General features: G+C 43.1%; 1 protein-coding gene across 1 annotated transcript in view; it reads right to left on the minus strand.

The window, feature by feature from the left end:
• Window positions 1-8,593, minus strand: part of UBE2R2 (ubiquitin conjugating enzyme E2 R2) — a 112,303-nt gene extending 103,710 nt beyond the window's left edge. The window contains exon 1 of the mRNA XM_032396917.1: window positions 8,098-8,593. Within this exon, the coding sequence (XP_032252808.1) occupies window positions 8,098-8,274 (177 nt within the window). The 5' untranslated portion in view covers window positions 8,275-8,593. The remainder of the gene's footprint in view (window positions 1-8,097) is intronic.
• Window positions 8,594-16,276: the final 7,683 nt, after the last annotated feature.

Consider the following 16,276-nt stretch of genomic DNA (forward strand, 5'->3'; position numbering starts at 1 on the left):
CTAAATTCTACATAATTTCCTTATCTTCAATAAGACATTTCACTCTTTGTCTAGCAAATTTTGTCATTCTCATTCAGAATAAATGTTGAAATATGATTAACAAATTCCAAAAAACTCAGGGTAGGAACCTTGAGAACAGTTATACTTTTTTTTTTTTTTAAACATTAGCACAAAGTTTTTCCACAGGGCTTAGTCCTTAACAGCTTGAATACATCATTATTCCTGTTTATCCAATGGGGGAAAAAGCAGCTGGGTGATTAAGATCAAGATGGGCCTTAAGTAAGAAGTGTTTTTTTTTCTGTTTTTTTTTTTTTTTTTTCCCTAATCCAACTACCAGAATTCAAATGAGCTTTGCCCCCTTCAGAGCAAATACCTCAGAAGGCTGGCTATACCCCCACTCGAACAGGGCTACACCCACGTTGCTCAAAACAATTCAGAATTCTTTTTTTTGAGAACTGCCTTCAGAGCCTATTGTACAACTTCTTAATGTTCTTATTAGTGGCAAATCTTTCCTTCTTTAGCGTGGACTTTGTTTTGTTTCATTTAATATTCAAAACTGACTCTGATTCAACTCAGTAAATAAGGCAAAAAATAATAATCTGAGTAATATTATTTTTCAATCAAAAATGACCTGTGAATATAGGGACGCCTGGGTGGCACAGTCGGTTAAGTCTCTGGCTCTTGATTTCAGCTCAAGTCGTGATCTCAGGGTGGTGAGATAGAGTCAGGCTCCACACTCCGCAGAGAGTCTACTTAAGACTCCCTCTCCCTCTGCCTCTGTGTCTATAAAAATAAATAAATCTTAAAAAAAAAAAATGACATGTGAGGGATGCCTGGGTGGCTCAGTCAGTTAAACGTCTGCCTTCGGCTCAGGTCATGATCCCCGGGTCCTGAGATCAAGTCCAGCATTGGGCTCCCTGCTCAGAGGGGAGCCTGCTTCTCCCTCTGCCTGCTGCTCCCCCTGCTTGTGTGCTCGCTCGCTCTCTCTCTGACAAATAAATAAAATGTTTAAAAAATAAATAAATAAAATTTAAAATGACGTGAAAATGAAGTACCACTACTTTTACCTGTGCCTCTGCCAACAATTTCAAAAGAAAATTTTCAAATTATATGAAGGATATTGTTTTGAATAACAAAACTTTTTTTGTCTTATTATATATATCGGGTATGATTATAAGTAAACTTAAAAATCTTCTTTCAGGGGTGCCTGGGTGGCTCAGTCGTTAGGCGTCTGCCTTCGGCTCGGGTCATGGTCCCGGGGTCCTGGGATCGAGCCCCGCATCGGGCTCCCTGCTTGGTGGGGAGCCTGCTTCTCCCTCTGCTGCTCCCCCTGCTTGTGTTCCCTCTCTCGCTGTGTCTCTCTCCGTCAAATAAATAAATAAAATCTTTAAAAAAAAAAAAAATCTTCTTTCAAGGATGCCTGCGTGGCTCAGTCAGTTAAGCATCTGCCTTCGGCTCAGGTCATGTTCCCAGGGTCCTGGGATCAGGTCCCACATCAGCCTCCCTGCTCAGCAGGGAGTCTACTTCTCCCTCTGTCCCCCCCACCCACCACCACTTGTGCTAGTTCTCTCTCTGTCACACAAAAATGAATAAAATCTTTTAAAAAAATCTTCCATCAAAAACTAATGATGTACTACTATATGTTGGCTAATTGAAAATTAAAAAAAAAAACAACCTTATTTCTACGGGCACCTGGATGGCTCAATTAGGTATCTGACTTCAACTTGATCTCAGGGTCCTGGGATTGAGCCCTGCTGTCTGGCTTCCCGCTCAAGACAGGAGTCTGCTTCTCCCTCTTCCTCTCCCTCTGTCCCTCCCCCTGCTCATGCTCTCTCCCTCTCTCAAATAAATAAATGAAATCTTTAAAAAAAAAAATCTTTCTTCTAAGTTATTCTGTTTCTACAAAAGATTATTACATATTGTCCCAAGTGCTGTAACTTTGCCAGTTCTTAATATTATCTTATAAATGGGACCATGGTTATCTTCAACAAGATAGTAATCGTTCAATACTTATAATCCGAATTACTATGTATGTTACTAGGTGAGCCACATAATCCAAATTATTCCATAGGATTTATCCCTCAAATTAAACATCAGCTGCCCATGCAGCAAATACAGCAAAACAGATAAATAATACATTATAAAATTTGGAAATCCAGACACAGAATATATTAAAACTGTGGCACTGATCTAAAGATGCTATAATAGAGGCAAGGAATACCACTTAACAGACTCAGCTGAAAGAACAACAACAAAAAGAGCATTAACTTTAAACTACTCAAGTTTCCTATGATGCTTAAATTTACTTGGAAAAATATTAAGGCATTATTATTTTAAAAGCATAAACCAATATTGCATTAAGAAATTTACACCCCCCCATCATCCTCCCACTGTCATTTCTATGAGAGATGTATTCATTTCTAATTCCAAAACTAGTTTTCTTAGACTTCTATTTCTCAACACGAGCACCAACCCACTCCCTACTTGAAGTACTGAGAAATTATTAAACCCATTTGCCAATTAAAAAGAAAAAAATCTTTCTGCAATAGGATTTATCATTCTCTACGTAGTCCAAAAACAAACAAAAAAATCCATTTTTTCCAGTGAATTTAAGCTATAAACTGAAGTCATCATAACAATCTCGACCCATAATTTGGAGGAATAGAGAACTACCCTTGTGACCTTTAAACTTAAGTAAAATTTTATTTATTTTTATTTTATTTATTTGTCAGAGAGAGAGAGCGCACGAACAGGGGAGAGGGGCAGAGGGAGAGGGAGAAGCAGGCTCCCCGCTGAGCAGAGAGCCCAACATAGGGCTCAATCCCAGGACCCTGGGATTATGACCTGAGCTGAAGGCAGACGCTTAACTGACTGAGCCACCCAGGTGCCCCAAAAGAATTAGATCTTTTAAATATGACCTTTCAAGCAAGGTGGAGTTCTGTAGTCCTAAGCCCTGAATTTCTAACTCTTCCTCACTATTATTTCCCCATAACTAGATTAGCAGAGGTGGCCCAATTTGTTAGATGGCCTCCTTTATTTCACTTGTCTCCAACAAGACAGGTTCTTCTGGAACCTTAAACTAGGATCAGTAATGCTAAGTTGCAAAGATGAAGTAGAAGGTTTTATCATGATAGATTGTAGTTATGTTGACAAATGCTCAAACTTTAAAGCTTTGGGGCGTGCGCTCTACTCAAACAGATAAAATGTTCAAACTTTAAAGCTTTGGGGCGTGTGCTCTAGCACGTTCGCGCGGGCTCTCTCTCTCTCTCTCAAATAGATAAAATCTTAAAAGAAAAACTTTAAAGCTTTGATTTAAATTACCATTTACAATTGCGTACATAACACACCTCACATTTCTGTAAAGTCTGCACAAAGATTTTAAAGATCATTCATAAAAGCTCTATGGTTACCAATGTCCTATACTTTCCCTTATTACAGCTATTCTTCACACAGTGCTTTGCCTATGATGAGTACTCCATAAATATTACTAACACAAATCTCTGAAAAACAGGAATCAACATGCTGCAAACAAAGTACTAACTAGGTCTCAAATCTTTCATTCAAAAAGAAACAATATTTTATCAAATTTAAGACACCGATGCTGGCATTCAAAAAAATTTCATTAGAAGATTTCAATGGAAGATTCTCTCACAACTAGGTCTCAAGTGCCACCTGGTTGATGGAAATTTTAAAACACATCCCAATTTCCAACAAGCTAAAAACTTAAAAAAAAAAAAAAAAGCATCTGGAATCAACTTAATAGGGTAAAAGAATATTCCATAGGGGCACCTGGGTGGCTCAGTCATTAAGCGTCTGCCTTGAGCTCAGGTCATGATCTCAGGGTCCTGAGGTCGGGCCCCCAACAGGCTCCCTCCTCCGCAGGAAGCCTGCTTCTCCCTCTCCCACTCCCCCTGCTTGTCTTCCCTCTCTCGCTGTCTTTCTCTGTCAAATAAATAAAGTCTTAAAAAAAAAAAAGAATATTCTATAAATACTGAGGTGCTATACCTTTGCCATGGGGGGGGGCGCAGTGGGGAACACTAAAACTGCATTTACAGTAGTGCCCCAAACCACTGGACATTAACTATGTTTCCATTTACAGTGTTGCCTTAGTTCACTAAGCACTCAAGACAAGTTCAGCTTCCAGAAAAGGTTACAGCTAAAAGCTCTAAGAGGTATTCTCAAAGTGACTGAGGAAAAATTAAGAAATAAGATAGCTTTAATTGACAGAAAGAATCATTATACAATTGTTTAAAAAAAAAAAAAAGCACTACTTTCATAATTTTAAAGTTAAATTGCCTATCCAAATCCTTTAAAACAGGAATTCTCAACCTGTCGGTTAACCCTCTGAAAATGTATACAAACTAGTTTATGTGTGCCAATGTTTTCCCAGAGAAAATTGTTTCTCAGAAGGATCCATATAACAAAAAGACTAAGAATCACTTTCTTAAAATAATTGTTTCAACTATATCTTAAGAATCAGAGTCACAAAATGGAGTATGCTATTGCCAGGCCCAAAGGTTAAGTTTGGTAGGGTTTTGGTTGGTTTTTTTTTTGGGGGGGGGGGCAGGGGGGGCAGAAAAGAGATTCATTTATTCTAGAACAAATGAAAATAATACATATCCATTATTTTTAAAAACTATTCGAGTTTCTTTTTTTTCAAGAGTTTCTTTAATATAAATCAAACTGTTAAGTCTGATAAAGAAGCTTCAATTAAGGAAAACTTTTAGTATATAACAAATACTTTTCTAAATTATCAGTTTGAAGTTTTCTAAAAATGGAAAAACCTTATTTCACTCTCACCAGATTACTGAATAAAATCAAAACTACGAAAAGTTAACTGCAATATTTTAAGTTTTCTGTATCATTTGAACTGTTATGAACATCATGCAACAGACTTTTTTTTTTTTAAGTAATCTCTCCACCCAACATGGGCCCCGAACTCACAACCCTGAGATCAAGCGTCACATGCTCTACCAACTACTGTGACAGCCAGGCACCCCTAGACACACTCACTTTCTGATCTCTAGACTCACTTGTCACCATGGTTTCAGATAAATAATGCAGGTGCTCCAAGGAGTTCTATACCAAAGCACCATACTAAGTTATGATCACTAGCAGGAGTTGTTTGAAAAGATAGTGCTTTTTAAATGAATGGGGTGGACTTGTTAAGTCATCATTAACTGCTCACATGATCGACAATTTATTCATCCAATAACATCATAAAATTCCAACTTGCCCCACAGTAGCAAAATTAAGTTCAGAGGCATTCTCTGTTCCAAGCCGTCTCCTACTTTGTGTTTTGTAATGATTGACCCCTAGAGGAAAAAGTAGAAGCAGCAAAGACGTTCACTCCCTAAGTCTAAGAGATCAAAAAACTGGACAAAAAGATTGTATAACATCCAGAAAAACAGGCACAAGAAACTACCTTTACCCATCATACATGCCACCCCGAAACCCGAGAGCTAAGAAACACACAACTTGAGATTTTTTTTTTTGAGATATTTAAAAAACAAAAGATGAATCGAAAAAAATTTGTGAAATACAAGCCTCACCAGTCTCTACCACAACAGATGCCATAATTAGACTAGAGCCAACTATTTCATGGTGAAAAAGATCAATAAGAAGCCTATTAATATATAAAAGTAAAGGAGTAACATTATGAAAAATGTAAAGAATGACTGGCGGTCCCACTGCCTTCAGAAACTATTATGTAAAATAGAGAAAAGAATTTAACTTGAAAATAAATTATACTAAATGTTCAAGAACTATCATTTGATATGGGAGAATAGTGGTAGAAGAAGGTCTGTGCCAACTTTTAACTGCAGCTGTAGTGGAACACACTAAAAGCCTTGTTTTATGACAAAAGCAGTGAAATAAAAAACAATGGCTTTAGACTTATCACCAGTGTTAACTGCTCATGACCACAAATTTGCCTTTTTCCAACAAAAGACTTTTGGGATAAAAGGCCGTATGATAAGGAATAAAACAAAATTGACAAAATTCTCACACAATACTAAAACATAAAACCTAAGAATTTTCATACATTTTTAAATGTCATAATTAAAGGCAGAAATATTGGGGTGCCTGGGCGGCTTAGTTGGTTACGCATCTCCCTTTAGTCATGACCTCAGGGTCCTGGGATTGAGCCCTGCGCTGGTCTCCTGCTCAGCAGGGAGTCTGCTTCTCCCTCTCTCTTCCCCTCCCCACCGCTCGTGCTCGTGCTCACGCTCTCTCTCAAATAAATAAAATCTTTAAAAGATAAAATAAAGGTAAAAAGATTAAGAAATCTAACATACACAATGAAATTCAACCATTCTTTCTTAGTAGGACTGAAATTACAAAGCATTCAACTGAAATCAATGTTTGCCACTGTAGAGAATCCTCTTCCCATACTACCTATTTCAAACTGAGAGGATTCTCCAGTCCTTTTCCTGCTACTTAAGCAAAAATACTACAATTTGCAACCCATTATCTCCTTTCACATAGTTTTTTTAAAACACTGAAGTGGAGATTATTCTAATTAGTACCCATTCACCTTGACTCTCAATTGTCCCAATGACATTTTATGGAAATTAAACTTTAAGTCACTAAAGTTAGCCAGTAGACACAGGAATACTTTCTCCAATTTGTCACTAATAACTTGTACGTTAATATCTGCATCTAAAAGGTATAGTGTATGGTGACCACAAGAGATTAAGCATATAGTTGGTAAGAGAACTGCTCTTACACAATATCCTAAAAATGTGCTTTTACTAGGCATTCACTGACTATCACAGGCATGAATATTAAACATCCCCCTGTCAATTCTTCACATTTTCTACAAAGTTGACCCAATTTCAAAGCTGACACTGAAGGTTCTACCTTTAGAAAGATAGAAAAACACAACTGGGTAGTCCTAAAAGTGTACATCATAACTACATGACTAAGATACTCATTTAAAACTTATGCCAAGATAGCCCCTCCCTTCAAAACAAACTAAGATTGACTCACTGCTCTATTTTACTTACTTTTGGAAATAAAATTAAATGGATTCCCTTGCACTAATTTCCTGTCTCCGCCTCCACCATTTAAAACACTGCACGTTCAATCTATGATTCGTCCCTACAAAAATGGTAAAATAAAAACAAAAACAAACCCTCAATATCGCCAAATTATCTTAAAATTTAAAAAAAGAAATGGAGTAAAAAAAAGAAAACCACTGGATTCAAGAATGATATCACTGTTCAAAACCCTCTCACCTCAGATGATACTTTTCATCTGTAAGACCACCCCATTTGCTAGAGCTAACCTGAGTAAAACGTTTCACTTCTGTCTCCCTGAAGTGGGAAACTATCAATCTCCCTACATAACATGTTCCACTGTCTGCAGATATTTCTACATGTAGGGGGGAAAAATGCCAGTAAAGTTGGTGACAGGGTGAGGACAAAGGGCATTCTGAAATACCACTGAAGTAAACAGAGAGTGAGAACAGAAAGGGGGCTAAATTAGCGTTCCCTCAAGTGGAGAAAGGCAAGGAAACGCAGGCACCCTTGTTTACCACTCTTAGGGTCCTATTCATTACCGCCCACTGGAATGCGAAGTTGGAACCACCACCACGCAAAGAAGCCCATCAAATCCTCAAAGTGTCAGGTCACTAGGCAGCCTCTGGAATGACAGGCTAATACCCTTCCCCCACCCTCACCCCCCAAAAAAGAAATATCCAATCCACTAAGTGCAGGTCACTCTGCCCTCTGGGGCAGTTCCAGCCGGCGCGGGGATGGTTCTGATGGGAAGACGAGAAAGGAAAGACCACCTTTCTTCCCACACACCCTCAGCTGGGGGAAACAAAACAAAGACAGCCCTCCTCCGCCGGTAGCCACTACCCTAGCCAGAGAGGCTTTCCTATTTCCCGGTGCAGTCTGGCCTCCAGCCCCCGCCCCCATGACAAAGAAAAGGCACTTGGTGAGCAAGGCCTTCCTGCTTCCACGGATGGGGGGAGGGGGCTGCCGAGGTGAGGAGCCCCCTCTACACACTCGCGCTCACACTCTTGGCCCCGCAAGCGGCGGGGAGCGGAGGCCTCCGCCTGGGGAAGCCTGGCCTGGGAGGGGGTAGGGGTACCTTGAAGTAGCCGCCTTCGTAGAGGGTGTTGGGGGGTCCGAAGATGGCAACCTCCCAGTTGTAGAGGTCGGACTCATCCACCAGGGTGATCCGGAAGCCCTCCACCGGCTCCTCCTGCAGGGATTTCAGCTCGAGCATCAGGGCTTTCTGCGAGCTGGTCATCTGCTGCTGGGCCATCGCGGCGGCGGCGGCGGCGGCGCCGGGCCGGAGCCCCAGTCCTCTCGCACCGGCCGGGCCGGACGAGGCCCCTCCCCTCCGCTCGCCCTCCGCCGGGCCGCACCGGGCCTCTGTCTTCACACACCCGGCGGGCCGGACCAGGCCCCAGACGGCCCGTGGGCCAGCCCGGGTCCTCCTTCACACACGACGCGGGCCGGGCCGGGCCCTTTCCCTCACACTCGGGCCAGGTGGGGGGAGGGGCTGAGGGAGTTAGGGGAATTCGCTCCCGGTCCCGGGCCTCCCCCCCCCGGAGGGGGCCTCAACTTGACGGGGGGGGGGGGAGAGGGGGTGGAAGCGGAGGAGGGCGGCGAAGGGCCGGCGATGGTGAGGGGAGGGGGCCGAGCCGGCCCGGGAGCGCCGCGCTCGCTCGCCCTCTCGTTCTCCTCAGGGGCTGCCGGGGACGAAGGGCGCGCGGGGCGGGAGGGCGGGGGGCGCGCGGCGCGCGGGGGTCTCGCGGCGGCGGCGGCGGCGGCAGCGGCGACGGCGGCGGCGGCGGCTGCGCGGGGGGAGGGGCGACGACGGAGGAGGAGGAGAAGAGCGAGAGCGCCTCGCGCCGCGGGAGCGACGGAGCCAAGAAGAAGAAGGGAGGGAGAGAGGGAGGAGGGGCGCGCGCCGGGAGGGAGGGCGGCTCTCGGAGGCGGGCGGCCAGACGCGCGTGCGCACGCCCCTCCCTCCCCCGCCCTCCTCTCCTTCCCCCGCCCTCCTCCTCTCACTTCCCCGCCTCCTTTCCGCCACCCGGCGCGGTGGCGGCGCTTTGTGACGCCGACGCGTGTCCCCCGCCCTTAAAGGGCCAAGCTGCTGTGGGGGCCGAGGGCAGCCACAAGGGATGCCCTTGGCCCCAAAATGACGGTTGTGCGGCTGAACGCCGCGGTTCCTTGGGAGCTCCCGGGAAGGGACCACTGGTCCTAGAGCTGTCAGCGCCTTCCCTTCCTCTCCCGATGTGTGGGTGTCCACAGGCTTCCACAGCCATCCTCCGTCGAGCCCTGGTCCTCTACAGGCCCCTCCCCGTGACACAAAGTCCGCCGTCCCTGCACTCAGTAGGTGCTTGACAAGAATATGCTGAGTTTATGAGTCTTATCGTGGGAACAAGTGTCCCGACATATTTTGTGCAGGGCCCTCAAGCCCGTGTGTCCTTGGCAGTGTGTCACCCACAGGGGTGGGGTGGGGGAGAAGATTCCCATCCAAGAAATGGGGAAGGCAGATAGGCCAGCTTCTACTTCTTTTCTTAACTACAAAGAGGAAGTTGTGGGAAATAAAGAGGGAAGTAGAAACGCAGACTAAATAAACCTGGGTTCCTGGCCCTTCCCTGTGATTTGGGGCAAGTGCTCTGGCTATCCCTCAGTTATTTGTAAAATGAAGTACTATCGGGGCACCTGGCTGGCTCAGTCCATGAGCATGCGACCCTTGATCTCGGGGTTGTGAGTTCAAGCCCTACCCTGTGTGTAGAGATTACTTAATAAAATCTTTAAAGAAAAAAAAAAATACTATGGTTGAACTTTGACTCCCTATAGATCCTTTCAGCTTGAAGGTCCGACCTGGAACTGAGGGACTTTTAAGATAATCATAACTGGGCCCCCTGGGTGGCTCAGTCATTAAGCGTCTGCCTTCAGCTCCGGTCCTGATCCCGGGGTCCTGGGATTGAGCCCCACATCGGGCTGCCTGCTTCTCCCTCTCCCACTCCCCCTGCTTGTTTTCCCTCTCTTGCTGTGTCTCTCTCTGTCAAATAAATAAATAAAATCTTAAAAAGAAAAAAAAGATAATCATAACTGAAGTGAGATGAGGAGACAGTCTTAAATCCTCATGATTTAGAATAACCCATTCTCTTGGAAAGGCATGTCCTGTGGTAACTGCTGAAACGTTTCCTAGAAAAGTCAGGATACTATGAGAGTTCCACACATTTAGAATTTTGAGATCAAAAAAATCCTAAGTTCCAATGCTGGCTCCACCATTTACATTATCCATTCCTTATTCATCAGCTTCTGTAATAAAGGGTTAATTACACCTAACTTAAACTATTGTAAATATTAAATGAGATCATCTATATACAGCATTTGACACAATGACTAGCACATGGTAAATGATCCATAAATAGAAACTTTAAAGAAAAAAAAATTGAAGGCATAGCTGTATTCTGGCTACCACCCCCTCAACCATTCTGACTTCCCTTCCTCTACCATTCAATTTAGGGAGAAGAAGATTGCTGACCTGGAAACGTGGGAGATGATGTTGACACCTTTAATAACAAGGATGTGAGTAGACAAATAGGCAGAAAGTTCATCTTCAAAGCATTTCACCCTCAGTAACTCATCACAGTCCCACCCTGCCCCAGAAGATGGTAGATCCCTAGCCTAACCCACTGTAACATACACCTGACAACCAGACCAGAAGCTGCTAGCTGAGTTTAAATAAACTCATAAATTCATAGTAAATATCTGCAATGACCATGGCCCTAAGGTAGATGGCTAATAAACATATACCTGTCTAGAGGGCTCATAGCCTAGTGTGATAACGAGGTGTGTACTAAGGTTCTCCATTCTCAGGTCAGAGGAAGTCTAGAATTTGTCTCATGCCTTTTTCTCCTAGCAGGTAAGACATTGTTTATTAGTAGGTTGCAACTGTGTCTTATTCATGCCTGGATCCACGGCAACCAGCACATTGAGACAAAGTAGACACTAAGTAATTATTCTCATGGGCTTACAGCCAAGAGCAGGAAAACAATCAGTAACAACAACAACAAATTGAACCCCACCCTCCACCCCCATGTCTAATAGGACCTCTCAGACACACAGTAGGTGCTCAAGATTATAAATTCCATAAGGATGACAGGTCTTGTTTATACAAGCTTCTTTTTTATATACAAGCTACCATGATGTTTGGCACGTTGTAGGTACTCAAAATATATTTGTCAGAAGAATGAATGGCAGAAACGGCTTCCTACAGCTTTCCCATAGCGTGGGAAAGGTAAAATGACAGGTAAAATGACTTGACTGATTGGTGCCCTCTGGTGGTAAAGAAAACAGGCCACTTACCCTCAGTCTGTACCGCATCACCTGGTGCCCTTCAACCAGGGCTTTTTTTTTTTTTTTTAAGATTTTTATTTATTTGAGAGAGAGAGAGAGAGGGAGCACACAGCAGGGGGAGGGGCAGAGGGAGAGGGAGAAGCAGTCTCCCCTCTGAGCAAGGAAGCCCGACGTGGGGCTCGATCCCAGAACCCTGAGGCAGACGTTTAACCAACTGAGCCACCCAGGCGCCCCTCAACCAGGGCTCTTCTGAAGAATTGATTCTTTCTTCCAAAGAGAAAAGATATGGAAATCTTGAAAGATAAATGAAAGATAGGAGTGTTTGTTTTAGAGAGGTTAATTCTGACCTTCTAGAATGACTCCTTTTAGGGGACCAACATTTTTTTTTCATTCTGTGTATGTTAACACATGTAAGTCAACTAGTGCTCTTAAGGAGCCACAATCTTTCTTTAATAATAATAGCTAACATTTGCTGTGCATCAGTATGTGACAGGCCCTTTACAAGCAGTATCCTGTTTAATTGTCAAAAAATGCATGACATCCATACTAGAACATCTGTTTTCCTGAGTATAATAAGATTTAGAAAGGTTAAGAAAGTTACCAATGTCACCCAGTGGGTAAACGTTAGAACCTGGAGTTCAATCTTGGCCATCCCACTTAAGCATGACTGCTCTTAACCGAAGTACTGTAATATTCCTAATCTAACATGCCCATAGCAATCCGTGCATATCATATCATCTCCAATGCTATACTGCAATTATTTGTTTACATCTTTCTCCCAGACTCTGAGGTGCTCTTAAGAAAGAGCCATTCATTCATTCAACAAATATTTATTGAGTGCCTGCTATGTGACAGGCCCTATGCTAAATGCCAAGGATACAGTAGTGAATGAGATGGAAATGATTTAGTCATGCCCTCGTGGAGCTTACATTCTAGTGGCTGAGACTGAATCACACAAAAACAAGTAACTACTAGATAAATAATATCATTGCAAGTTTTGGTGAATACTAATGGAGGTGATTACAGTAGGGCCTAAAACTGAAAATGTTGGGGTGAATGCAATTTTTTAAAAAAGATTTTATTTTATTTATTTGTTTGGGGGGGGGCAGAGGGAGAGAGCAGGCTCCACGCCCAGCATGGAGCCCATCGCAGGGCTTGATCTCACAACCCTGAGATCATGACCTGAGCCAAAATCAAGAGTTGGATACTTAACCAACTGAGCTACCCAGGTGTCCATTAAGATTTTATTTTTAAGTAATCACTACACCCAATATCAGCTCAAACTCACAACCCCCAAGATCAAGAGTCCCCAGCTCTACCAACTGAGCAACCAGATGAGCCAGGGGTGAATGCAAATTTTAAATGGAGACAGGACAAAGGCAGAATAAACCTCTTTGAGGTTGCATTTAAAGGAATACGGGGGGGGGGGGGGGAGCACCTGGGTGGCTCAGTCAGTTAAGCTCTGCCTTCAGCTCAGGTCATGATCCCAGGGTCCCGGGATTGAGCCCCACATTGGGCTCTCTGCTCAATGGGAAGCCTGCTTCTCCCTCTCCCACTCCTCCTGCTTGTGTTCCCTCTCTCTCTGTCTCTCTGTCAAAATAAATAAATAAAATCTTAAAAAAAAAAAATGAATGAATACCGGGGCCAATGGCCTCCATGTGCCCACCCTCTGCCCCAGATGGTGGATTATACAGAAATTATGCGGCTGTGTGTGTGTGGGGGGGGGGGGTCCACGCTGCCCTTCCCCCAGGCCCACCTGTCATGGAGAACACAGAGTCCTAGTGTATTTTTCTTTGTTTGTTTGTTTGTTTAAGAAAAAGTCCCAAATCAATAGAGCGAGTTTGTTTGGTTGGTTTTGTATTTTTCTTTTTTTAAATGAATCAATAGTAACATCCAATTCTCCGAGGGCTCCCTCCTCCTGCACCTGAGGTGGTGGCAAGCAGGATCCTGGGGGCTGAGGCTGCAGCTCAGGGCAGAGCAGGGCCAGATGTGGGTTTCCAGCCTTGCTTGGCCTCAGGGCTGGCAACCGGATCCTGGGGCAACCCATCTGGTCTCTTGAATAAAGGTCAAAGCTGGATTAAAAAAAAAAATTGAATAGAGGGACCAACCTGTAAAATGTGAGGGCAAGTACATAATTCCAGGTTTCTGGCTTGTGATCATCATCTTATTTATCTCTTTATCTTTGACACTGAACACAGCGCTTGCCATTTCTTAAGTGTCATCCAGTGTGGAATGAGTGGTTGACTTATCTCTCGGCTCTCTGATCTTCCTCAGTGCTTAATCAGACTTCAACAGAGCTGCTTCTTCTCAGTCAATTCAAACTCAAATTATGCTTCAAGACTTAGCACAAACCCATCTCCTCCAGGAAACCTTCCTTAACAATCAAAACATTCTTTAGCCATAAAGAAGGAAATCCTGCCGTTTGTGACAATATTGATGAACACTGAGAGCATTATGCTAAGTGAAATAAGTCAGATAAAGACAAATGCTGTATGATCTCACTTATATGTGGAATCTAAAAAAGCCAAACTTGTAGAAAGAGAGTAGACTGTGGCTGCCAGGAGGTAAAGGTAGGAGAAATGAGGAGATTTTGGTTACAGGATACAAACTTCCAGTTATAAGAGGAATAAGTTCTGGGGATCCAATGTACAGCATGGTGACTATAGTTAACAATACTGTATTGTGTACTTGAAAATTGCTAAAAGAATAGACCTTAAATGTTCTTACCATAATAACAACAATAAATAGTAATTATGTGAGGTGAAAGATGTGTTAAATGTGTTAACTAACCTTACTGTGGTAATCATGTTGCAACATATACATGTAACAAATTATCACATTGTATACCTTAAACTTAAGGTTATCCAACAATTATATCTCAATAAAGCTGGGTGGGGGTGGGGGTGGGGGAGAATCAAAACACTGAGCAAAAAGGGCAGCAAGTTCAAAGGCCCAGAACAAAAAAGCAGGATAAGTAAGGAAACTCCAAGTAGTTCAATATGGCTGGGTCATAAAATTTGACAGAAACAATGGTAAGAGACAAAGACTGGAAGGTTCACAGTAGCTACATTCATTCATTCATTCATTCAGTAAACATTTATTGAGTATTTACAGTGTGCTAGGCATTGGCTATGTAGACCTGGTCCTTGTTCTCATGAATTTACAGTCAAGGACAAAGAGACAATTGATAAACAATCAAAACCTATTTAAAAAAAAGAAAATAAATGGGATCATTGGATAAGGGAAAACATATTTCAGATTAGATGGTCAGGGAAAGCCTAACTAAATAGGTGATACTTATCCTGAGAACTGAAGGATGAAAAAGAGAAAAAGTCAAGGAAAAGCATTCCAAGCAGAGCAAACAGCTTGGCTCAAGTTTCTGAGATGGGAAAGAACTTGCTATAACCAGGGAATTGAGAGAAGGCTTATTTTGCTGAAGCTAAGTGAACAAGGTGTGGAGTATATCAAGAAAATGGATGGGGCGCCTGGGCGGCTCAGTCAGTTGAGCATCTGACTCTTGATTTTGGCTCAGGTCGTGATCTTGGGGTCCTGGGATCGAGCCCTGAGCCCCAGTAGGGCTCCCTGCTCAGATGGGAGTCTGCTTGTCTCCCTATCCCTCTGCCCCTCCCCCTGCTCTCTGTCTCTCTCTCTCTCTCAAATAAATAAATAAATCTTAAAAAAGAAAAAGGATGGCATAGGCAGTAAAGGACCATACTGATAGAGGCTTTATAAAAACTCATATCTCATCCTAAGTATAATTGGGAGCCACTGCTGATGTTTTGTTTTTTGTTTTTTTGTTTTGTTTTTTAAGATTTTATTTATTTATTTGACAGAGAGAGAGAGCATAAGCAGGGGGAGTGGCAGGCAGAGGGAGAGGGAGAAGCAGGCCTCCTGCTGAGCAAGGAACCTGATGCCGGGCTCTATCCCAGGACCCTGGGATCACGACCTGAGCTGAAGGTAGACGCTTAACCGACTGAGCCACCCAGGTGCCCCTGTTTTTTGTTTTTTGTTTTTTGTTTTAAGCAGGCTCCATGCTGGGCATGGAGCCCAACGCCGGTGATGAAGGATAGTTGGAAGGCAGGCAGGCGGGGACCTAAGAGGAAACTACCCATAAAAGGATTTTACACCCACCCTGGAAGGAGACCTCCACCCTTTCCCATAGGACAAAAACCTGATTGGATGACAGGCGCAGGGAGGGTTAATCAGATTAAAACAGCCCGCCAACAAGTCCATAAAAACCCCTAGACTTAGAAATTCCAGTGGCAACCCCTTGGGGTCCCTTCCCTTCTTGGGAGCTTTGTACTGTCACTTTGCTATCACTCGATAAACCTTGCTTTGCTGCCCACCACTCTGTCTGGTTTATCTCTTCATTCTTCGAAGAGGCGTGACCAAAAACCAAGGGCACCAGTGGAGAAAAAAATCCTGCAACATGGGGATTGAATTCAGGACCCTGAGATCAAGACCCAAGCTGAGACTGAGTCGGACTTTTAACCAACTGAAGCGACCCAGGTGCCGGGGGGCACTGATGAATTTTTAAGAGGAGAGTGACATGATAGAATGATAGTTTTGGAACACTCATTCTGGCAACCATGTGGAAAGGGATTGAAGAAGACCACTGAAAAATTCCTTTACAAGCTATTGCATAAATTAATAAATTAATCTGTGCTATTAGAAGTCAGGATAGGAGTTACTGTTGACATAATGACTAGATGGTAGAATGAAGGGAAATTCTAAAGGTTCAGGAAATGTTCTGTTTCTTTTCTGGGAGCTGGTTACATGGGTATGTTTGGTATATGAATATTCAAGCTGTACCGTTATGTAATTTTCTATACGTATATATGTAATTATATATATGTAATCATATGCTTATGTAATTATATGCATAGATGTAATTCTATATGCATGTGTGTCTATGTAATTTTTACATATGTATATTGTATATA

Source organism: Phoca vitulina, unplaced genomic scaffold (assembly GCF_004348235.1).
Source record: "Phoca vitulina isolate PV1807 unplaced genomic scaffold, GSC_HSeal_1.0 scaffold94, whole genome shotgun sequence".
Lineage (NCBI taxonomy): Eukaryota > Metazoa > Chordata > Mammalia > Carnivora > Phocidae > Phoca > Phoca vitulina.